Source organism: Mastigoproctus giganteus, chromosome 7, assembly GCF_048544385.1.
Source record: "Mastigoproctus giganteus isolate SK-2022 chromosome 7, ASM4854438v1, whole genome shotgun sequence".
Classification (NCBI taxonomy): Eukaryota; Metazoa; Arthropoda; class Arachnida; order Uropygi; family Thelyphonidae; genus Mastigoproctus; species Mastigoproctus giganteus.
In genome coordinates, this window is record NC_143581.1 from 141,097,358 (window position 1) to 141,123,525 (window position 26,168).

Below are 26,168 nucleotides of genomic sequence, written 5' to 3' on the forward strand. Positions count from 1 at the left end.
GGCTCTTAAGGATCTGTCTTCGGTACCTCCGATCCTTCACAAACCTACAGAGGTTGTCGTCAATTGAAAGGATTGTGGAGAGCATCTCCCTGAGGAGAAAGCGGTCACTGAGCGCTAGTCTGTTATAGTGAGCTGAATTCAGTCTGGGTAGAGGGATCCTCCAGCCACACAGTTCCCAGATGTTTGGCTCCGAGACCATTCCGGCTGTCATCTTGACAGTGAGAACAAGGCGTTTTTCTAATACAAGATCTGAAAGTGGGATAAAGTGAAGTGACGTCGGCATCGCAGTTGTTCTTTGCTGGGGTGGACGACGATGTTTTTGCGTGATCCGATGAAGGAGCCAGTATTTTGCGGAGTACATGCGCTTGATGTTGGTAGGGGCCGTGGACCCCCAAATTTCCAAGGCGTACAGTACGACGGAGTATACTGAGATGTATATGTACCGACGAGTCACATCCAGATCCCTAATGTAGAACAGTTGTTGTTTTGTGGTCCAGTGCATTTGACAGAATTTTGCTGTGAGCTTGTCAATGTGGGGGTTGAAGCTCAGTTTATAGTCGAAGATGACTGCCAAGTGTGTATGCATCTTGACCACTGGGAAGGGAATGCCGTCTAGAGAAGATTGGAATTCAGTGGATTGGCGCTTCAGAGAGAAAAGACAATTTGGGCTGATTTGGCAGGGTTAATGAGGAAGCCAAATTGATGGAGATAGGATCCTAAGTCGTGCAACTTTTCACAGATCTTTTTATTGATGTTTTAGAGATGTTCGCCGAGGTTAATCTGAATATATATATTAATCTCACCGGCATAGCAGAGTATGTCTTCTCTCTATTGCACAAACGGAATAATAACTGCGGTGAATAATGCTGCGGAGAGAACTCCTCCTTGGGGAACTCCCACAGTGATCTTTCTCCAGATTGTGTGTTGATCCGCTTTAAGAAGAATGGTTCTGTCAGAGAGCAGGGCTGTGATAAACCACGTCACCTTTTATGTAGAAGTAGTTTTCTAGGAGGTGAACAAGTGAGGGGATACTGATGGAGTCGAAAGCAGCTTCCAGGTCGATGTATTTGACAGAAAGCTCTGCTTTAGCTTCTACTGCATTGAGAATGGTGTTGGTTATCGATGTTAAATTGGTGACTGTGGATCTACCTGGAATGCCATAGTGAATCTATGGGGGTTTGTGAGGCATGATTTGATTGGTGATGGTAGAAAGTAATGTCTTCTCCATGAGCTTCAAGAGGCTGGAAGAATGAGAGATTGGCCTAAACTGTTTAATGAGGGTTGCAGATTGGCATTTAGGATTTGGTCTCACAGCATATCTGTTCCAGAGAGGGGGAAAGTAGTGCTGCGTTAAGACATGGTTAAAAATTGATAGTAGAGGATCGATGATAAATGAGCTAAGATATTTAATCATGAATTGTACCACATACCATCATCAATATCATTTATAAATACAGAAAACAATAATGGACCCAACACTGAACCCTTAGCGACTCCACTAATAACATTAGTCCACAATGAGCAGTGTCCATTGATTACCACTCTCTGTCTTCCCCCCCTCAACCATCCCTTTATCCATAGCAGCAATTTGCCTCCAATGCCACACTGCTCCAATTTATACAGCAGTCTTCCATGTGCAACAGTATCAAAAGCCTTTCTAAGATCCAAATATATAATATCAAAGTTATTCCCTGCATCCAGTTCTTTTGTGACTGCGTCATAATATCCAATCAAATTGGTCAGGCAAGACTTTCCCTTAACAAAACCATGCTGTGTCCCAGCTATAACTGAAGTCTTGTCTAGATGATCCTGCAGTGCTTCTTTAATATCAACACTAATTTGGATTTCAGGAAAGCTTTTGACACTGTTGCGCATGGAAGACTATTGTACAAATTGGAGCAGAATGGTATTAAGGGTAAGTTGTTACAATGGATGAAAGGACGGTTGAGTGTGAGAAGACAGAGGGTGGTAATTAATGGGTGCTGCTCTTCGTGGACTAATGTTATTAGTGGAGTACCACAGGGTTCGGTGTTGGGTCCTCTGTTGTTTTGTATATTTATCAATGATATTCATGAAGGTATATCAGGCTTAGTGTCAAAGTTTTCAGATGATACAAAGGTTGGCAGAGTTGTTAATGACAGTAATGGCAATGTACTACTGCAAAAGGATCTAGATAATTTGGGCAGATGGGCTAAGAAGTGGCAACTGAAGTTTAACCTTGACAAATGCAAAGTACTGCATATGGGGAGAAGTAACCCCAGAGAAATGTACCAACTGTGGTACTACACTTAAGGTGGTAGAAAATGAAAAAGACCTGGGAGTAATTGCGCAGTCAGATATGAAGTTTTCTGAGCAATGCAGACAGGCTGCCAGGTCAGGTCATGGGGTTTTGTCAATGATATAGGAATTTTGCTAGCAGGGAGTAGGAGGCGATTGTCCCTCTGTATAATGCAATGGTCAGGCCACGTCTTGAGTACTACGTACAGGCCTGGAGGCCTCATTTTAGGAAGGATGTAGATTTGCTTGAGTGTTTACAGAGGAGGACAAGATTGGTGATGGGGAACAAAGGGATCTTCTTACAAAGAGAGGCTTAAGTTTTGCAAATTGCAGTGACTGGAGACTAGGCACCTGTGCAGTAATCTGATTGAGGTGTATAAGGCCTTGAATGGGTTGAGCACGCTGAATTCTGATGGGATCCTTCCACTTGTTTAGATTACCAACCTAAGGGAGCATAAATTCAAATTAAGGAAAGACAGATGTCGAATAGATGTTCGGAAATTTGCCTTTAGCCAGTGGGTGGTTAATTGCTGGAACAAACTTCTAATCAGTGCCTCCATTAATTTTCCTGGAACAGAAGTTAAACTCACAGGTCTATAATTACTGGTGTCAGCCTTTGATCCTCCTTTGTGAATTGGGGTCACATTTGCACATCTTCAGTCTATGGGTATCTCCCCTGAATCCAAGGAAGCTCTCATAATTATGGCTAAGGGTTTGCTTACTTCCTTTGTTGCCTCCTTTATAACTGGATAGATCCCATCCGCCCCAGGTGCCTTTCTTGTGTTTATCTTCAACAATTTCTCCTCCACTTTACTCTCAGTTATTACAAGATTATCTAGCTTACTGCCAGAGTTGAATACATCTCTGGCATTCCCCTTGCCGAATAACTCCTCGTGTGAATGTCGATGCAAAATATTCATTTAGTTTGTTAGCTACCTGAGCAGGATCATCAACAGTTGAACCATCGATATCAAGTGGACCAATCTGATTCATCCCCTTCCTTCTAGAGTTTACATAAGCAAAGAACTCTTTGCTGTTTTTCTTTGCATCCTTTTATCAAAGATTTCTCGTAATCTGCCTTCGACTGCCTAACCTCCTTTGTAACTTGGTTACAGACCAGCTTATATCTATCATAGGCTTCTGTGTCACTTGTTAATTTATATGTATCCCATGCATTTTTCTTCTCTGCCATATGTCTCATTAGTTCATCTGACATCCATTTAGGCCTAAACCTTGAACAATATTTCTTAGTTGATATGTAAAGCCTAGTAACTTTCAAGATAAGTTCTTTGAATGCTTCCCATTTTGAATTTGCTGTTGGTAACATCATCAGTTGGTCCCACTGTATAGAATTTAAATAGTGTCTCAGACCATAGTAGTCACCTTTACGAAAGCAAAAACCCTTCCCTTTACCCCTAATGGTAGTTACATCTTTGAGTAAATCCCACTTCAGCACATTGTGATCACTGATTAGTTCCTTTATCTGCAGATTCTTAATGTATGAAGAATCACTACTGATAATCAGATAAAGGGTATTACTCCCTCTAGTTGCCTCCCAAATATGCTGATGTAGAAAACAATCATTCAATAAATCCACAAAAGCCTTGCTAGTGTGTGAGTGACCAACCCACAAATTCCAGTCAATATCTGGGAAATTAAAATCCCCCATTATAAGGCTGTGATTTACTGGCCCACTCTATTTCCCTGTACAGTTTCTTATTATACTCATCAGAGTCATTAGTCCTATAGCACACTTCTAATCTCAATTTTGATCTTCCAATGCTTTTGTCACACCAGACTGACTCAACACTGCTTAATTAATTTTCATCTTTAGACATGCTGAGAGACTTGCATTATTCAGACAGTTTGATTTATTTTTAATATAGTTTGTTTGAAAATATTTGCCTGCAGAAATTCATCGAACCAAAAACTGTGTATATTCTAAACGCGAATATTTTCAAATTTATATTTGTGTCCGGTAGCTACTCCACTCATCGAACACGATTTGGTCTTGTTTTTTCAACTCAGCTATCACCGTCCATATGTGTGTGTGTGTGTAGAATTGCAAGGACAGCCTTTTGCCTCTCGAAATCCTCAATTTTAGTTTTAAGGCATTTTAGTCTTGCACTCCACATGTCCTTGATTTTTAAGTCCTCTAACTCCATTTCAAATTGTGCTTCATGTGGGCTAAAAGTTAGTTGTTTGTTTGTTATTTGGTTTTTAGGAGCATTAGCAACTAAGGCCATATTTCTCTGGGGATATGCGGTGGTCATTCCCTGACCTTTCCACACCCTCCATATTTGGTGATTATAGGCTCGAACCCCGGTCTGATCAAGAAGCGTGTGCTATGCACTGCCGCTACTGGCTACGGAGGCATTGCTAAAAGTTAGAGCCACAGGTTGTCGACCCCTGGGTTAAATGGTATGAAATGCTTAGTGACCTTTATGATTAGATTTCTGAATATTTCCCATTTGGTATTTACATTTTTTAACAATATCATTTCGTTCCACTGAAAATAATGTTAGAAATGTGTGGGTTCATTATAATCACCTTTGCAAAAACAAAATCCCTTCTCTTTACAGTAGTTAATTCTTGAATAAATCCCACATTGGTATGATATGGCTACTGCCACCTGAAAGTTCCTTTACTTAATACATGATGAATTATTGCTGGTAACCAGACCAAGAATATTGCTTTCTCTTGTTGCCTGTTTAACCTGTTTGGTGTAGAAAGCAGTCATCCAGCAAAAATTGAGAAATGCTTTGCTACAGAATTAGCTGCCAATCAAGAATTCCAATTGATACTTGGAATGTTAAGCCCACCCTTCCCATGATAAGACATTCTGTTTTGCTAGCATGCTATTTTTCTATATAGTTGTTCATTATACCCATTACAGTCATTTGATTTATAACAGACAACTGTCACTTTGTTTTCTCAGTGTTTTTTGTCACAGACTGACTTAATATTACTGGCAACCTGTGTCTACTAACCAAAATGTTTTTAAGGCTGTGTGCTTCCCCAAAGAAAAAATATTAACCTAATCCTATAAATGAAAATATTAACTTCATTACAAATTTGAAATAAAAAGTTATCAAAATCAAATAAATTTTAAGCAATAAAAGTCTATTTTCTTGTGTTCTTTTACTGCCACATTACACATTAAAATGTTCTTATTACATTGTTTCTTTAAAAGTAATTTGAGTTGTATTTAGAGATTTCAGCTGTATTTATGAATTTGCATTCATATTTAATATTATGAAATGATACCCAAAATTAGGAGAATTAAAAACTAAGATTCATTGAACTTGACAAATTTTGTATAATTTCCCGTTCAAATTACTCTCAGTTGTATTTAATAAACCAAGCCTACTGATTCTGATATTTTTGGAAGCATGTCTGAAATTCTTTTTCGGAATTTTGTCTACTATCTCCTGTGAGCTTTGTTGGATCTTGAAAGCCTCAATAAATATCTTTCCTTTGAATTTAAAATTCATCTTTGAAAATATAAACATGATGTTGCAGGAAAATAGACCTGAAGAGTAAAGGGGTTGAAGGAAATGGGACTTTGATTTTTTGCCAGAAACTGTCAGAGACAGGCAGGATAGTTTGTCTACCTCTGCACCTTGGAAACAACTCAAATATTTGTCTTCTTTAAGTACTGTTTATAACATTTTAAGTACTGTTTTGCAAATTACAGTGTCTGGAGACTAGGCACCAGCGAGGTGATCTGATAGAGGTGTATAAAGCCTTGAATGGTTTAAGCATGCTCAATGCTGATGGGATTCTTCCTCTAGCTCAGAAAAATCACCTGAGAGGGCATAAATTCAAATTGAGGAAAGACAGATGTAGGATAGACGTGCGGAAATTTGCCTTTAGCCAGTGGGTGGTTGGTTGGTGGAACAGACTTCCATCCCTTGTGGTGGAGGTTGATAGCCTAAATAAGTTTAAGGCTCAGCTGGACAGATATTTTGAACGAACAGAGGGGTGAAGTGGAAGTGGGTTTTTTTTTTTTTTTTTTTTTGGCTGATGCTGCATAAGCTTGCTTTCTTGCATCAAATGCCTCTACTAATGCTAATGCTAAACATGTCACTTGTTTCTAAAGCTGTTTTACCAAGCTTGAAACAAAACTTAATGCAAACTCTTGAATTTTAATTGTTCATTTCAAAAATATCACAAGGCATGTTGTACATACTTTCACTGCATGACTAATGCAAAAGTATACTTTAAAAATCCCCATCTGGGAAAAAATTTATAATATTATCAATAGTATTTAATGATCATTCTTGTAACTTTGGGTAGCACCACATATATCAACTCTTATAATAAACATTTCTTTAATGATGAAATTTTACTCATTTTCAGCTTTCTTCACACTTCTGGGCTTTCTGAGTTGGATTATACACCACTTTCTCAGATTCAAGAAAAGTATACTGACTATCAGAGAACTAACAGAACATTGGGTGTCAGAGAATAAAGTATGGCTCGGTTATAGCTATTTTTTAGTAGTTGCTACCTTTGGAATGTTTTTATTTAATTTAATCATAATACATCTAATTCATAAAGAAGTTTGGACTAATAGGCAATCAAAATCAGTAACCAAGAATCCACAAGGCTCGATTCTGATGTTCTAAACAAATAAAAAGTTGTTCAGCAAGCAATGTTTTAAAGTCAAAAACCCTGGCAGGTATTGAAAGAGACATGAGTTTTGAAGCCAATCACTGGACTTAGAACACTGTGTAATATATTCATAATTTTATTCGGGTGTTTTTTTTTTTTTTTTATTTAGTACTCATTATGTAAAGTGAAAATATGCCAGTGACATCTGTTATAAATTTAAAATCATCTGTATAATAAGCAGAATCATCTCATCCTACTGGATATGCATTCAAAAATGGCAAACACACAGAGTTCATTGTTTAAATAAAACAAAACAATAATCATTGAAATGCATTGGGGAGAGAAAATAATATGAGATATATGCCAGTTAATAATATCAGTAGGCTAAGTCACATGGAGATTAGGTCTTAATTCCACAAATGAAGTGACTACTTTTTTTAGTGTAAAAAACATGAATCCTGATACCTGACTCTTTATTATAATGTGAATGATTTCATAAGGTATATATTCAGAAAAGCTCTTAAGTATATTTTTTACACATTTAGTCTAAGTATAAATACTTTTTTCTGCCATGTTTTTAATACATTCTTTATCTTAAAAAGTACAAGAAGCATTACTTTTTAATATTTTTACATTAAACTGAAAATTAAGTTTCAAAAGACTTGGAAAAAAATTCTAAACTGGTTCAATTATAAATGGAAGTGAACATTATTAGAACAAATGATCCATCTTGGAGTTTTTTCCGAGTGTTTCGAAACTTAATTTTCAGTTTAATGTATAATTTTCATCTTATTTTCATTTGTTGCCTCTATCATTCTCCCAATTCTAAAATCACAATAAACCTTTTGATTCTTTCTTTGAAAACCTGTCTCCAGTAAACTTTCTTGACAGTGAAATATCCTATTTTAATGTTTACACCTCCAACTGGCTACCATGTCTAATTGCACAAGCCAAGTTGGTAAAGATGCCAAAGCTATTGCTATTATTAGGAATAGGAATATGTCAATGCAATTGCTATTATTAGGGATATGAACATGCCACAGCCACAGTTTCTGCGAAATCATTTGTTTCCACATTTCTGTCAAGCATTTTTATTATTTGTGCGATTTTATTTTTTTTTTATTTTTTTGAATAAACCAGTCTAAAATTATACAAATTTGCTTTTTGGGTCCAAGTATCTATGAAGGTACAGAAATTAATCAAGTTCTTTGAAAAATTCAGCAAAGGACAAACTGAGGGAAACTTACAACTCGTCAGCAATGGTGGTGGCATGCTCTTTCAACAGAATAGTAACATTGGTAATGTACTCAGTGACAATGTGCAAATCTAACCATTTTACTAAATCATGTAACGTAACTTTCTATTGTCAATCATATTGGTCATAAATAATGCTCAAACTGCAAGCAATCAAGCAGAAGTGCAAAAATGAATGTCTGGATATGGGCTGTTAAAAAAAAAAAGAGAGAAGTAAACTGCAGCCATTATCAATACACTGCAGGATGGAAGCCTCAATGACTCATGTTGAGGGAAATGGACCACAATGTGCCATGCTGGTCCAATGCAGATTAACAGATCATATTTAGCAGCCAGGGGCTTGAATCCCTGTCTACTCAAAGAGTGTGTGCTACTGCACTCCCACTCCTGACCGTTAGGCTATAGAGGCTCTATGGGCTGTTATGTATTATTAGTTACTAAGATAAAATTTATTGCTTCTGGTATTATAATGCATTTAATCAAAAAGGTGCATCTAACTGCATGAATTCTCAGAGCTTCCAGATTATAACCAGTGAGATATCCCAAATAAACTTATAGCAAATAATGGTATTGGGCAGCCAGCAATTTCATAGTACATTACTCTAGTAGTTCTCAAATTACACTCCCACAGGACATTGGTGTTACATGAACTGAATGTAGATGTTCTACCGGCAGTGTAATAAGGGTAATCTTTTACCAATTTGCAGAAATTTAGTTCATGGATAAATTTTTTTCAATTTTAGGCCAAATTCTGCTGACTGGTTAGTCCAGTTGTTAGTATGGCCATGTTAGAAGGTTGAGCTCATGCATGAAAATTGTGTGATCATTGTGAATTGTGGTTCAAAAATACCCTGGTTGCTCTTAATTCCATAAGGACACAGTCACAACGAATATGTAAACTCTTTTGGCCTCAACCACCTTTTCACTAAACAAAAATTTATTTATCTTTTAAGATTTTCTTGCATACATTTTTCTTAAAACTTTTGGTGCCTGCTACTGATTGTTAGTGAGTTCTAGCCAATAGTAAAACAAATGAACAAGAAGCAAATGTATATTATGGATGAGAATTTATTAATGCACAACATGCAGTTTCAATATACAAATATGATATAATTTGTATGCTTAAAATTTATATAATGCTGTAATCTAGATAATTAAATAAAATATTAATTTAATTATCTAAATTCCATCTTATGATTTTTGTATATTATTTTACCACAGGCATAACCAAGCATCTTGGGGGGGGGGGGGGGTTGAAGATTAAGATTGCTTTGTGGTTCCCTTTTCAAATGGAATGTTTTTAACTTTAGTCACAGCATTCCATCTCAACCACCTTGGTAAGGGGTGAACTGTTTATGGTTACAGTATTAATAAATACAGTGGCAGACAAAAAAACTGCGTCGCCTTAAAAAAAAAAGGTAACATTTGTAGTGAAACGTATAAGATATTGTTTGATTACAGTCATTTTGTTTGTCACAAAGCAAAGGTATTGCACCAGCCATTTCTATAAATATGGCATTGGAAGGATATACACACTTATTAGTATCCTGTTTTGCAAAGGTGTAAGTATGGCTCCATATGTTCAGTTGACAACAAGAAAAAAAAGTGTAGCTGTTGCTCTGTCCCAGGAAGGGCTTTCTACACATTCTATCGCTGATAAAGTAAGCTCCCACTAGTCAACAGTATCCCAGGTACTGAAATTCAAGTGTGAAACTGGTGATGTGAAGAAAAGACCTGGATCAGGCCGTAAGAGAGTGACTACATCTTCCGAAGATCGATGTTTGAAATGGCTGTGCTTTCGTATTCGCCATGCTAGTGCTCCTGATCTAAAAATGGACTTTCAGATGGCCTCTGGTGTTGAAACAAGTGCATGAACTATCCAAAGACCACTTTCGGAATGTGGTCTGCATGCCTATTGGCCCAAGAAGAAGCCTTTGTTGACCCAACAAATGAGGAAGACTTGGCTTGCTTGGGCTAAAACGCATGTTTTGTGGGCAAAAGAGCAATGGGACACTGTCATCTTTTCTGACAAACTGAAATTCAACCTGCATGGCTTGGATGAGAAGTGATATGTCTGAAGACGAAAATTGGAGGCATACCATCCTGACTGCATAACAATGACTGTAAAGTTCCCTGCCAGTCAGACGGTCTGAGGATGCATAACACGCAAAGGGATGGGGCAAATTAAGTTTATTAACAGAACAGTGAATGCAGAAACCTACACTGCTACCTTGGAGGCATGCCTAAAACCCATTATTAGGGACCTTGCCATACAGCAAAATTGGTAAGTTTTATGCTATTTAGATTTAATGATGAATGAGTTTGTCTTCTTGTCTCACAAGGCTTAAAACATAATTACACCAATGTTTTTCTCCCTTAAGGTGCAGTCATACCTCAGAAATGCTGGCATTACAGTGTTGGAATGGCCTGGCAGCAGTACAGATTTGAACCCTACTGAAAATTGCTCAGAAGCCAACAAGTAAGATTCAGCTGTAGGAGAGCATTGTAAGGGTGTGGTACCACAAAATTGGGCAACCGTATATCCAGAAGTTGATTAACTCTATGCCAGATCGTTGCAAGGCTGTAATTGCAGCTCGAGGTGGAACCACCAAATATTGAGGACTTATTTTTCCATTAATTACCTATTTTACCCTTTGGGAAAATATTTATGGCAATTAGGTATATCAGGTGCAGTCTTTTTATTGGATTTCATTCACAGAGATATATATATCCCATCTAACAAATGCATTTCGAACATTTCTGCAACCCAGAATGCAGCTCAAAACACGCAGGTTATGCAGTTTTTTTGTCCGCCACTGTAGCTATTTATGTAAATACATATATGAATAAAAAAATAAATAAGGAGCACACTTCATTATTAATATATGTGATTATGACCCTGGTGTCACATGATTTGTGACTGAACGATTTGAGTTTTCACTGATTTTCAAAGCAGATTCTAGTTCTTTTATGTTTCTATCATTAATAAATCTTTTTATTTACTCTCTCAAAAGTACTGAGAGAGCAAGTTGTTGTTGTTATTTGGTTTTTAGGAGCATTAGCAACTAAGGCCGTATTGCTTCGGGGATATGCGGTGGTCATTTCCTGACCTTTCCGCATCCTCCGTATTTGGTGGTCACGGGCTCGAACCCCGGTCTAATCAAGAAGCGTGTACTTCGTACTGCTGCTCCTGCCCATGGAGGCGCCGAGAGAGAGAGAGAGAGAGAGAGAGAGAGAGAGAGAGAGAGAGAGAGAGAGAGAGAGAGAGAGAGAGAGAGAGAGCAAGTACTAAATGATTATAAGTGCCAGGATACAGAATTTTGAGTTATTGGGAACAATGTTTTTGGAAATTATTACTATCTTTTTGATTAATTAACATACTAAATTATGTTTTACAAATAGTTTAAATAGTCTTAATCATGTTCGTTAGCTTATTTTTGAATTTAGCTAGTGATTTTGTAAATTATGACTTACTATTTGTACCGTTATTGTACCAGTGTTTTTGGTGTGAATATCCTAGCCCGTAACGAGTAGTGCAGTGGAATAGTAGAATTTTTTTAATTATGATAAATAAGTAGCTCAAGGGTTCTAATAACTTTTTAGTAAGGACATAACTAATTTAACACTGTGACTGTAACGGTATAGCATAATGTACATCTTCAACTTGATAGTGTAATATGTATCACTGCATTTAGAAATCTATTAGCTCTGTGTAGTATTGTCAATTAAATTTATGTGGTGAGAATAAGTAACAACAGTCTTTTCCATAGGTGAAGCATTACTTATTTGAGGAAGTGCAATACCATGGCAACTCGTGAAGGTATTCACAATATGAGATGTATTAAAACTACCCTGGTAGTATCAATTATGTGCATGCATTAACCTATGCATAAGTAAATTTCTTCATAATCTGAGGCTTCAGCCAACAAATTCTTTAGACTAAACCATTGCACACCATCAGTCATCCCTCATATTGTAGAGTTGTACTTCATAACTGGGTTGTCATTATTGCAACACCAGCATACCTGGCCAACCACCATGGGTGGTGGTATCTGCTGAGAATAAGTAACAATAGTCTCTCTGTAGGTGAAGCGCTACTTATTCGAGGAAGCGCAATACCATGGCAACTCGTGAAGGTATTCACAATGAGATATATTCATATTAATAATAATGCATTAAAACTACATTGGTAGTATATAAATGATGTATGGGCATTAACCCATGCATAAGTAAACTCCTTCAAATTTATTAATTTTTGTTATTAATCAATTAAATTGTATTTAAACGGAAATCATGCCCCAGACTAGAGCAGCAAAGCAACAGGCACAAAGTAGTGGGAGGGCTGTGGCTTGTGGGAGAACTGAAGGGGAGGTTCTCTAATCCATCACAGCATAACAAAATGCGCAACTTGTGAAATGTTTGCACACTTTCTGGAACAGGACATGATCCAGCCAACAGGGAGGAATGTCTTTGTGTGTGCTAGGTGCAAAGAGTGTGAAGGAATTAGGTGCCAACACAATGTTCTGATGGGCATTTATGAGAGTTTTAAGAGTAGGTTAGATGACCTTGAAGAAATTAAAATGGGGGGCCCATCAAGCTCTAAGCTGGCCAACTCACCAGCAGAGCTTACACTTGTGAATTCGATAACACAGCAGCAATCTCTAAGGCAGAATGTGCTGGTCAAAAAAGGAGATGATTATTATTGGGAAACATGTTTTGCAAGAAGGAAATGTGGAATAGGATCAGGGTATGTCTGCCAGGGGCAAAAGTGGATGACGTAGAGCAGATATCTTTTATGGGCAAACAGGCAATACTGTTATAGACATTGACACTAATGATATTAAGAGTACAAGATCTGAAGACTTACTTAACAAGTACAGGGCAATGTTGGGAAGAAGTAGCAAGTTAGGATTGAATTTGAAGGTGTCTGAAATTCTGCCCAGACATAATAGGAGGAAGTACACGTTGATGGCCTTGTCAATCAGTTTGGCCCTGGAGAGACTTTTTCTCAGCTTGGTCTGTACTTGTTAACACCAGAGACTCATTTTACAGGGATGAGATACAGTTGAATAGAAAAGGTGCAAGGATATTTGCTATTGCTGTCAAGGCAGTGATAGGTGGGCCAGAAAACTGCTAGCTTGGAGGTGGGGGGGGGCATATACACATTAATAGCTTAACTAGAGCTGTATGGAGAGGTGAAAGTGATTCTTGCATTGCTACTATTAGTACATTCAGAAGACTGGAAAGCAAGGTGTCTGGGACTTCAGGCTCTGCTGTGGGTCATCATATAAATATATAGGCTGGGTTAGGATAACTAAGAACATGAGCATGTACACTAATGTTAGGAGCATTGTAAATAATTTGAAGTACTGATTAGGTCATCAAATGCAAACATTATGCCACTCAGATATAAGTGATGCTGAAACTGAATATGGGGGAGTACAATATACACAGGAAGGACAGACAGGAAAAGAGAAGTGGAGGGGTTATGCTCTTAGTTAAGAAGCATATCAAATCTAAGGCAGTGCATACAGTTGACACAGGTGATGAGTACAATGTTGAATCAGTTTGGTGTGATATAAGCTGGAAAAACAAAATTGAGAGTAGGTGTGTGTGTTATGACTGATGTGTATACCAAACAGCTGTATAAAGATAAAGAGTGGTTCAGCAAATCAGAATGTCTCGTAATGTGGGATTTTAATTTTCTGATATAGAGTGTAATTTGTGGGTTGGTCACTCACAGACTAGCAAGGCTTGTGTGGATTTCTTGGATGACCGTTTGCTACAGCAGCACATAACAGAGGCTACAAGTGGAAGTAACACTTTTAATCTGGTTATCAACAGTGATTCTTCATTCATTAAGAATCTGCAGGTAAAAGACCTACTGGGTGGCAATGATCACAGTGTGCTAAAGTGGGATATGACTACAGGCATAACTACTGTCAAGGGTAAAGGGAAAGGCTTTTGTAAGGGTGACTACAGAGGTTGCAGACAGTTTTGAAATACTAATGCAGTGGGATCAAATGATGATGTTACCAACAGCAAATTCTACATGGGAAGTATTCAGGGAAGTAATGAAAGAAGCTACTACGCTTTTCATACCAACTAAGAAATACTGTTCAAGGCTTAGATCTAAGTAGATGTAAGATGAACTATTGAGACACATGGAAGAGAAGAAAAGTGCATGGGATGCATATAAATTATCAGCTGATACAGAAGCCTCTGTCAAAGAATGCAAAGAAAAACAGCAAAGACGTCTATGCTCATATTAAAAGTAGAAAGAAAGGGTTGTTGAATCACATTAGGCCACTTAATGACTATGGGTTAACTGTTAATGACCCTGCTGACAAATTGAATAGATATTTTGCATCTACGTTCACATGAGGAATTCTTTATGGGAAGGAGATGGCAGAAGTTTACCAAACTCTAATGAGTAACTAAATGAATTTGTGATAACTGAAAGGAAAGTGAGGAGAAATTCTTGAGGATGGACATAAAAAACAGGAACCTGGGGTGGATGGAATCTATCCAATTATATTAAGGAAGGCAACAAAAGAGGTAAGCAAACCCTTAGCCATAATTATGAGATCATCCTTAGATTCAAGGGAGATCAAAAGGTGACATGAGTAATTACAAACCTGTTAGCTTAACACCTGTTTCAGGGAAAATAATGGAATCACTGGTTAAAGAAGTAATGCAGGATCATTTGGACAGGCATGCAATTATACTGCAATCACAGCATGGATTTGTTAAAGTGTGGTCTTGTCTTGATAGGTTACTATGAAGCAGTGACCAAGGAACTGGATGCAAAAAATAATTTTGCCATCATATACTTGGATTTGAGGAAGAGTTTTGATACTGTTGCACATAAAAAAAGACTGTTGTAGAAACTGGAGCAATGTGGCATTAAGGGAAGGTTACTGCTATGGATAAAGGGATGGTTAAGTGGAAGAAGATGGAGTGGTTATCAATGGGCACTACTCTTCATGGACTAATGGCATTAGTGGAGTTCCCCAGGGTTCAGTGTCTGGTTCCATTGTTGTTTTCAATATTTATCAATGATAATGATGAAGGTATATCAGACATAATGTCTCTAAGTTTGCAGATGATGCAAAGGTTGACAGGGTGGTTAACAACAGTCATAAGGGTGAGCTACTGCAACAAGATCTAGGAAAATTTGGTCGATGTGCTGAGAAATGGCAGTTGAAGTGTATAACATTGACAAATGCAAGGTACTGCATGTGTGTAGCAGTAACCCCTAGAGTAACTTATCAACTGTATAGTACTCAGGGTAGTGGAGAATGATAAACACCTGGGGGTATTTGTGCAGTTAGACATGAAATTCTCTGAGCAGTGCAGACATGCCAGGACAGGGGTTTGGGGTTTTCATAAAAAAAAAAAAAAAACAGCTCATGGGGTTTTTGTCAATGATATACAGAATGCTAGCAGGGATAAAGAGATGATTATTCCCATGTGTTAGGCTGCACCTTGGGTACTGTATACTGGTCTGGAGGCCTCACTGTAGGAAAGATGCACTGCAGCTTCTCTGCACCCATTCCACACCCACTGGAACGGGTGCAGAGAAGGGTAAACAGACTGATTACGAGAACAAAACTGAGTTCTTACCTAGAAAGGCTTCAGTTCTGCACATTGCAGCATCTCAAGGCTAGGTAGCCATGGAGAGATCCGATTGAGGTGTTTAAAGCCTTGAATAGATTGAGCAAGCTCAGTGCTGATGACATTCTTCCTCTTACTCAGATTCCACACCTGAGGGAGCTTAAATTCAAGTTGAGAAAGGATGGTTGCAGGACAGATGTGTAGAAGTTTTCCTTCATCCATCGGATGGTTTATTGTTGGAACAGGCTTCCATCTGTTGTTATGGAAGTGGATGGGTTGAATAAATTCAAGGAAGAACTAGAAAAATTCTTGGAGATGGGTGAACTGTGTATTTTTTATTTATTTATTTTTTTTTGCCATTACTATATAACCTTGATTTCTTGTCTCATTTGCCATTAGTACTACTACTAATAGAACAAGAAGGGGGGAAACTCACTTTTCTTTAGGCTGCAATTGCCAAGCAATTCTGTGATCAAGGGATTTTCCTAGTAAATTTGTGTTCTTTCTTGAAAAGCTAAATAGTTTATTTATAGCATTATATTAAAACCCCATCATATAACCCATAGTAAATTAACACCCCCATTATAAAGTGCAGTAACCCCTACAGTTCCATTGCAGGAATGAAACTGTAGGGGTCACTGCAGTATCTTAACTGATGTCTGAGATCTCCTTGCACAATATGACCCTATTGCATTCTGCCTGCAGGAAACTAACCTGACTAGACAGGTAACCACCTCACTATAAAACTACGTAATACACCAGGGGCGGGCAACTTTTTTCGTCAGCAGGCCGAATGAAATTTTTGCATCATAATGCGGGCCAGAATAGATTGAACGATTTAATAAAAAAAATCAGAACCTAAAAAATGTTATATTACTTGAATTACCAAATTATTAATGTATTTTTAAAAAAAATATCTGAATGTCCAATTATCATTGAAAATGCAGCATTTGGCATCAATTTTTCTTTTTTTTTTAATTGGCTCATTTTATGGGCTATAAATTATATTAAATTAAAAATTGTAATAATTAGAAAAGGCATAAAACATAAAATATCTCGCACCAATATTATTTTTTTCAATAAGAAGTCAAACCCAGAGGAACTTCGTTCGATCGATGCTACAATAATAATTAGGAAATAACTCTTTGACGCTGCGTAGAATCACTTGGTTACTGTTGTACTGGCTGCGATTCCCAATTGAACCGAATTAAGCCGAACGTTTACGGCGAGTGTAGTCAGGTATGGATTTTCTATATTTATGCATTTACCAAGGGGGCCGGATTCAACATCGTCGCGGGCCGGCTGTTGCCCACCCCTGTAATACACTGACAAAACCAATCATACTTAAAACACACCTTGAGACAGTTGCAGCTTGTATTAACATAATCTTCAATCTAACCACAGTATCATTTTACCTGACCCACCATCCTCCATGGGGAAATCAAAATGCGGACAAACATGGACAAATTATTGAAAAATTACTCTACCAACAATCTGATAGCTGTGAATACTGGAGTGCACACATACACCCATTTTTCTATGGGGTCTATTTCAGCCACAGACATATATTTGTACACATACACCTTTTATTTGAATGGACTATATGCAGTAATGCCTTAGGTAGTGACTATTATCCTGTAATATGCCACATTACAGGCCAGCATCCCTCCCTCAACTTTCCAACCAAATTACAAAATGGTGTTTTGCCACAGCTGACTCCAGTCAGCTGTATCAAATCTTATGTACTTCAAAGGCTAGAGCAATATCAAAACACATTAGACAAGACAGCAAGAAAGAGAGGAATGGAAGCAAGCATCTCCACAATGTCCTAATTGCAAGGGACAAGCATCTTGCTTTCTCAAAAAGTAAGTATGTGATCTTTGGAAACTAGAGAAAAAAATTCAAATATATAAGATTGATAATAAAGTAACCTGCAAAGAAGCAAGAAAACAAGTGAAATTTATTATGCCAGGTGTATATCCACCACTTGGAATTACCAGACAATAGCAACACAAATAGGGGTGTTCAGTTTCACCTGATACATCAATTGCAGAATGGACAGGATCCATACTTTCAAACCATCCCTCATCTTCAAGGCCACTTTTAACAGACAGAAAAAAAAAACAAAAAAAAAACTACCCCAATCACAGTTCTACCATCTTGATATGCTCCCCAATCTTATATCCACTCATTGAATGGACAATTTCAAATGATCCTCTTAATTGCAATCACTTCCCTGTGATCTGCAAAACACTGACACAGGATATCTCCCATCATGTGAAAAAAAAGATGGAAATTCCATAAAGCTTATGGGAAGATATATACAACCCTTGCAACGATAAATGAAGAGATTGTCTCTTCTCAGTCAACAAACTTTTGTGCATGTCTCAAACCAAATACTAATGGCAACCGAAGTTTCAATACCTCAAACATCTGGAAGGATCTAAAAGAATGCCACAAGCTGATGAAACAATGAATGTAACTGGCAAAAAATAAAAAAATAAAGCCTAGAACCTGTTTTGAAAATATCCCATCACTAACAATCTCATAAATAATAAAAACAACATGAGCTAAAGCTAGATTCTGAAAATATTTCTCACAATGCCTCTGACAAATGCAAGTGGTGAAAGGTCTTTTTCAGCACTAAAAAGAATAAAAAAAAACTATTTATGAAATAATTTAATGCAGGACCAAATGTCCGATTTATCATTATTATTCTTTGAGTCCAAGGTAACAAACTCTATGAATTATGATGACATATTTGATAAATTTCCAAAAATAAGAGCAAGGGAAAAAAAAAGACATTTTATAGTAACTGGTGTTAGATTCCAGTGAAGTTTAATCAAGTCCTATGTGCATGTCTGGAGTTTTTATAAGCTTGTACAGAATATATTAAATTAAATATTCTTATGTTTTTATGCACCAATGCCAAAACATTATGACCAGCGAGTCGTTATCCAAATCGAAGCAACTGCAGATGAACTACGGTGCATGCGCTGGGTTGGGACATGGTATAAAAAACACCTGATAGTGTTACTTTTGTTCTTCAGATGGGAAAGGTAGCAGACTTAAGCGAATTTGAGAAAGGCCAAATTGTAATGGTCAGACGACTGGGTCAGAGCATATCCAAAACGGCACGGCTGGTGGGATGCTCACAGTCAGCTGTGGTTAGTACCTACCGAAAGTGGTCCAAGGAGGGGAATACCTATGAACCACCGGCAAGGTGTTGGACGACTACAGCTCATCAATGTTCGAGGTGAGCGAAGACTCTCCCAGATGGTACTGGCAACAGAAAGGCAACTGCTGTTGTTATTTGGTTTTTAGGAGCATTAGCAACTAAGGCCATATTGCTCCGGGGATATGCGATGGTCATTCCCTGACCTTTCCGCATCCTCCATATTTGGTAGTCACGGGCTCGAACCCCAGTCTAATCAAGAAGTGTGTGCTACACGCTGCTGCTCCTGCCCACCTGGCTACAGAGGCGTCGAAGGGCAACTGTGGCACAACTCGCCAGTAATTGGAATGCTGGTGACGGGAGTAATGTGTCACAACACACAGTACATCAAACCCTGCTGAAAATGGGGCTGTGTAGCCGCAGGCTGCTGCGAGTGCCCATGCTAACCACGGTCCACCGGCAACAGAGAATACAATGGGCACACAAGCATCGAAATTGAACCTTATAATTGAGTGATTGAAAGATGGTCATCTGGTCCGATGAATCACATTTACTGTTGCACCATGTGGATTGTCGGGTACGTGTTTGTCGTTTACCTGGGAAGCGATGGCGCCTGGATGTACTGTGAGACGAAAACAAGCCGGTGGCAGTGGTGTCATGCTTTGGGCGATGTTCTGCTGGGATACCCTGGGTCCAGTCATCCATGTGCCAGGCACTCTAACGTCTACCACATACCTAAACATAATTGCCAACCAGGTACACCCTTTCATGGCAATGGTCTTCCCTTCTGGCAGTGCCACCTTTCAGCAGCATAATGCGACATTCCAAACCGCCTGGATTGTTTGGGACTGGTTTGCGGAACATGAGGAAGCCTTCCAGGTATTGCCCTGGCCTCTAAAGTCCCAGACATCAATCCCATCAAGCACCTGTGGATTGCGTTAGAACAGCAACTCCGATCTGTGGCATCTCAACCATGGACCTTACAGGAGTTAAAGAATCTGCTGGTTACGTGTTGGTACCAGATACCACAAGTCACATTTAGAAATCTTGTAGCATCCATACCTCACCGGGTATGAGTTGTTTTGGCTGCACGTGGAGGACCAACATCATATTAGGTGTGTGGTCATAATGTTTTGGCTCATCGGTGAATAATAATGTGTTAATATTTGGTACCATACAGGTATTGTTAAAACTATTATTCTGTTAAACCCTTGGATTTTATATATTTGTATTTAATTATTATGTTATATAAATAAATTATTTTTGCAATACAGAATTTTTACTGTCATACTTCATCGATAAAAAGGGGCCTCAAAACAAACTTTGGAAACTGAAGGAAAAAATCTCTTTCTTGCTGTCTTGTCTAATGTGTTGTGATTTTGCTCTAGCCTTTGAAGTACATAAGATTTGACATAGCTGACTCCAGTCAGCTGTGGAAAAGCACCATTTTATAAAAATTCAGGGGCCTCAAAATAATACTGTGCCTTGGGCCTCGAAATGTGTCGTAAGTTCAGCCCCTCTTAAAGCGTCTAACCCGCCGCTAACATTTTTGAGATGTGTATGAATTTCAATGAGCATCACCTCTTCCTTGGTAAGAAATTCAATCACCACTCTTTGCTCGAGACCTATATCTGTACCATCCACCACTCTGACCTATCAATGTGCTGCACTCATGAGACCAATCACAGTGCCACTCAGTATGGTGAAACCAGTCTTTTAGTTACCATTCAGTGACATGCAAAATCATCTATGCCACCACATGTGAAAGCAAAAAATAGGAGACATTACTTTTGTACCAACTTTGTGGTACTATACTCGGGTAGTCATAAATTAAAAAGACCTGGGGGTAATGCAGTCAGATATCAAGTTCTCTGAGCAGTGCAGACAGGCTGCCAGGGCAGTTCATGGGGTTTTTGTCAATGATATACAGAAATTTTGACAGCAGGTACAAGGAGGTGATTATCCCATTGTATAACGCAATGGTCAGGCCACATCTTGACTACTGCATATAGGTCTGGAGGCTTCATTTTAGGAAGGATGTAGAGCTGCTAGAATGAGTACAGAGAAAGGCACTGAAATTGGTGAGTACAACAAATGGGCGCTCTTCCCAAGAAAGGCTTCAGTTCTGCAAATTGCAGCATCTGGAGACTAGGCACCTCCAAGATGATCTGATTGAGGTGTTTAAGGCTTTGGATAGATTGAACAAGCTCAATGCCAATGGGCTTCTTCCTCTTGCTCAGAATACACTCATGAGGGGGCACAAATTCAAACTAAGGAAGGACGGCAGTAGAATAAATATACAGAATTTTGCCATTGTTTGCAATAGTTTGCAATTTTGGTTGGTTGCTTGCTTGCTGGAAGAAATTTCCATCTTTGTTGTGGAAGTTGATAGCTTACATAACTTCACGGTAGAACTAGACTAACTATTGAATTGAAGGGATAGGTGAAATGGGAAGATTTTTTCCTTTGATGTTGTATAACCTAGCTTTCTTGCATCATGTGCTACTCACTACTAATAGTAAATTACACTGTCTTTGTGTGCTGATCTAGATTTATTACATTGTAGTAGTGCATTCATGTGAGCTGGTTTGCCCTCTTTTCTGGTGGTATGTAGTCATCTAAGATTGAAATAACTGAATCTGAAGTTTGCTGTTACTGTGGCCTCTTCATTTGCATGTTGTTTGAACATGTGTAAGCATTCCAGTCTGCTGAACAGTCTTTTATTATTATTATTAATGGCTTTATATATATGTAACATCTTATAAAAAAAAGCTTCTTTGAAGATTCTTTTGTGATAAGAAGTATCTATGGGCAATACAGAAGTAGCAACAAAATTCAAAACATGCATGGGTGGATCAGACTTCATTTATTCTTACTATACCTTTGTTGTGTTCAAGTCACTGGTGTGATTTGCAAATTAATAGATTGGAAGACAACATACATAGAGGAGGAGTCGCTTTCATAGTAAAGAAATATCTATTAAATTCAATAATAGACATTCACCCACACAGCTCAAGAATGATAAGTTTAAGAATAAAAGGTAAAGAAAAAGGAATCTTCATAAAAATAATCCAGGTATATGCCCCGGACTCCTCACATGATGATACAGAGACAGCTGCCTTCTATTCAGACCTACAAGAAACCATAGATAACACAAACAAAAAAGATATTTTAATAATAATGGGAGACCTTAATGCAAAAGTTGGAGGCTTTTCGACAGACTTCAGCGACACATTAGGAAAGTTTGGGATAGGAAATAAAAATGGACGAGGAGAAGAACTCTTGAACTTCTGCAAAGAAAATAAACTATTCATCACCAACACACTGTTCTACCACAGATCTCAACATAAGTATACATGGACATCACCAGATGGAAATACAAAATCTGTATTGACTACATTTTAATAAATAACAACTGGAAATCATTCATTCAAAATGTTAAAACTCTTAGAAGTACAGATTTTGACAGACCATGAACTGCTAGCAGCAACAATTAAATGGAAATTTAAAAATACAAAGTCAAAGAACAACAGAGCAACATTTAAATATATCATGATTTGATGAAGACAAAAAAAAAAAAGAGGAAATTTATGGGAAACACTACAAGAAAAATTAAATGATATAAACTGTTCATCATCTGTGGAAAATATATGGGAGAAAACTAAATAAATGACTAAAGATGCAGCCTTAAAAACCTTGGGAACAAAATGAAAACCAAATAATCCTTAGATTACAGCAGAAATTTAAGATGTATGGATGGAAAAAAAAAAGACAAATGAAAAACCTCCTAAACAAAGAAAATAGTCAAGAAAAAAGGGAAAAATATAAAAATCCTAAAAAACAAAATAGACAACCTACGTAACGCCACTAAAAGGAAATGGTTGGAAGACAAAATAAAGCAGTATGAAGAGGCATATAAATGTTGTTGTTGTTGGTATGAAAGTTTCACGACACAAGGGCAACTGTGGCCAATATGTGTCTGTCAGTGTCATTGTTCATTTTAATGATTTAGGATGGATATATCAGAGTGTATTTATTATTCCTAGATGTTTAATGTATATAAAGAGTTCACTTAGGTTTGCTTTGTCACCAAGTACATGAGAGGTTTAGAGGAGCTTGCAAGCTTGCTAATGATTGGAAGGATGTGGTTCGAACGGCTGAATAGGATGGACAGTCAATCAGGATGTGCCTTACTGTAAGTTGTATCTGACAGACAGAGCACAGCGGGGGATTTTCTCTTATAATTAAATGTTTGTGAGTGAGGAAGGTATGCCCAATGCGCAGTCTTGTTAATATAATTTCCTCCTGTCTATTTGTACGTGAGCTAGAACATAATCTTTTTTTATTCTGCGATGTTTATTGCACGGTTGGTCCCTCCAAAGTTGTTTCCAAATAGAAGTATATTTGGTACGAAATACATCCCTATAATGGTACATATTATATCATATATAATGGTTTCAGTTTGTAAATGGTACAAACTGAAAGTTATCTTGTATATTAAGATCTGGATTTTTTGCGGTTTGGTCTGCATGATTATTTCCTGGGATTCCAACAGATAGACACCTATTTTCTTTCTTTATGCAAAACTCTGAGTTGTTTTTTGATATGCTGAATCAAGGAATTTGAGGAATATTTGCTGTTCTGTAAAGCTGCTACTGCACTAAGGGAGTCAGTATAGATTAGAGCAGGTAGAAGTTGATGCTTGGTAATATCATCCAGTGCTAGTTTAATAGCATATAATTCTGCTGTGAAAATACTGCAAACATGAGACAAGGAGACAGATATAACATATTCCAGTAAAACTACTGTGGCACCTAATGAGTTGTTCGATTTTGAACCATCCGTGTAAATCTGATGACTGTTTCTATTTTCAAAACTGTACACTGCATGGAGCTTCTGTATAACGATTGGAGAGATCTCTTTTTTATTCCTGTTTGTAAGAACCAAGGAGGTTCTGAGTTTATATCTACTGCAGAAATGTGCTGGAAATGTATTTCCCAAAATTGAGCTAAGTGTCTGAGACGCAGTCCCACTGGTTTATTTTCATTTGGCTTGCAATCATAATTACTCATCCATGGTGGATCGTGAATAATGGACCAATTTGGATGTGATGGCTGACTGTATATTTTTGCCACATACATGCACAGTAGATAATCTCATTGAAGATGCAGCGGAGGTTCCAATGCATCTGCATACAGGCTGTAAATTGGTGAAGTTCTAAATGCTCCTAGAGCCATGTGGAGAGCATTATGCTGAATGGTATCTAGGCGATGTAACATGCTCCTTCTTGCTGAAGCATATATAGGAGATCCATAATCCAAACGAAATCTAATCAAAGTTTTATATAATAGTAATAATGTGTACCTGGCTCCCCAGGCCATTGAAGATACTGTGCGCAAGATGTTAAGTTTTAAGAGACAACTAGTTCGAAGTCTTAGTATATGTTCATGAAAGTTTAGTTTTCTATCTAACGTTAAGCCCAAAAAGGAGAAATTTTGAACAACAGGTAGAGCAATTTTATTTAAGTATAAGACCGGTTCAGGATGAAGACCATGCATTTTACATAAGTGTATAACAGCTGATTTTTTTCTCAAATATTCTATATCCATTATTTTTAGTCTATACTTCTATTTTGTTTATGGATAATTGCAGCTGTTGTTCAATTGTGTTCATGCTTTGTGACTGAAATGAAATGGAAAGATCATCTGCATATACAGTGAAACTTCCCTTTAACGGACAGCCATGGGGAACGAAAATCTGTCCGTTAGAGAGAAGTGTCCGCTAACAAGAAGTCTGAGGGAGAGGAAAAAAAAAAATCGTTAAACGTTTAATGTAAAATTAAATTATATACAGATTTTGCACAATATTTTTGTAAATAATATACATACAATTGTGCTATGCATATTATGACTTTATCTTAAGAAAAATACATACAGTAATAACTTATTTTCTTCTGCACCTTCTTCCGGCTGATAATTTTGTTTTCAGCATCTGTTTGGAGTGAATAAACCATCGAAAGTCCTTCAGTATCTTCTTCAGCGGCGAAAAACATTTTTAAACGATTGATTTGTATGAGTGCTTCTTCTATTTTCATCGGTGGTTCGTCGTTAATATGTTCTTCGACAGAATGACCTCCTTCCATTTCTTCATCCTCACGAGGAACTTCTTGAAAAATATCGATGATAATGTCGTTGATATCTAGAGCACCATCTTCTGTAGTGAGGTTCGAGTCTATATCTTTGTAGCCAAGATCACTTGAAGATGAAGTATCGTACATTATCAATAAATGTTGAAGTTCTTGTTCTTCTTGGTGCTCCACATTGCTGTTCACAACTTCAATTTTTGCGTTTGAGAAGCCAGACTTTACAAAACAGTTCACAACAGTTTGTTTTCTAATTGCGTTTACTTAAGAGGAAATCCATTGAATCGCATCCAGGATGCTGATTTTCTTTGCAAGGTCACTCGCACGTGTTCAATCGTTCACGTTTGCAATGAGATGTCTTAAAACACGTTTTCTGTAGTGAAGTTTAAAATTTTTTATTATCCCTTGATCCAAGGGCTGACACTCTGCAGATGTGTTTGGTGGCAGAAAAACGATTTGAATGTTGGACAATTCAATGTGCGGGTGAGATGCAGCATTATCCATGAAAAGAATAATTTTTCTGTTTTGGCGAATCACGTTTTGGTTAAAGTGACTTATTCATTCGCTCATGATATCTCGTGTCATCCACGCTTTTTTATTAGACTTCCAGTCAACATTCAAAAGATTCAACTTTATGCCCTTGAAACAACGAGGATTTTGTGGTTTTCCTATAACAAGAGGTTGTTCAAAGTCTCTCAGCATATTTGTACACAATAGTACACTCAAGCGTTCCTTAGAAATTTTTCCGCCCTGGCACTTGCCGTTTTTTAGACTCATTGTTTTTTCAGGAAGAGCTTTAAAAAACAACCCTGTTTCGTCACAGTTGTAAATATCCTTAGCTTCAAAATCACGACATAAATCTTCCAATTTGACGGTCCACTCTGTTACAACCCCAGTATCAACAGATCCACCTTCACCACTTACGGTTTTCCAAGAAATTTTATACCGAGTTTTGAACTCATTTACTCCCATAGATTTCGCAACCTCCAAAGCCTTTTCCCTAATAATAGGCTCATTAATGGGAATTTTTTTAGTACGTGCGCCGACAAAACCACTCATACGTAACATTGTCAATTTGAAGTTCAA

At 37.6% G+C, this 26,168-nt stretch overlaps 2 protein-coding genes across 2 annotated transcripts in view; both read left to right on the plus strand.

The window, feature by feature from the left end:
* The window catches only part of LOC150083233 (clarin-2-like), a 91,704-nt gene extending 84,796 nt beyond the window's left edge, over positions 1-6,908 (plus strand). Inside the window, exon 4 of the mRNA XM_090378442.1 lies at positions 6,640-6,908. Coding sequence (XP_090234568.1) covers positions 6,640-6,908 — 269 coding nt within the window. The remainder of the gene's footprint in view (positions 1-6,639) is intronic.
* The window catches only part of LOC150083234 (uncharacterized), a 480,979-nt gene continuing 461,514 nt past the window's right edge, over positions 6,704-26,168 (plus strand). The window contains exon 1 of the mRNA XM_090378445.1: positions 6,704-6,752. The gene's annotated coding sequence lies outside the window, so the exon portion shown is untranslated. The remainder of the gene's footprint in view (positions 6,753-26,168) is intronic.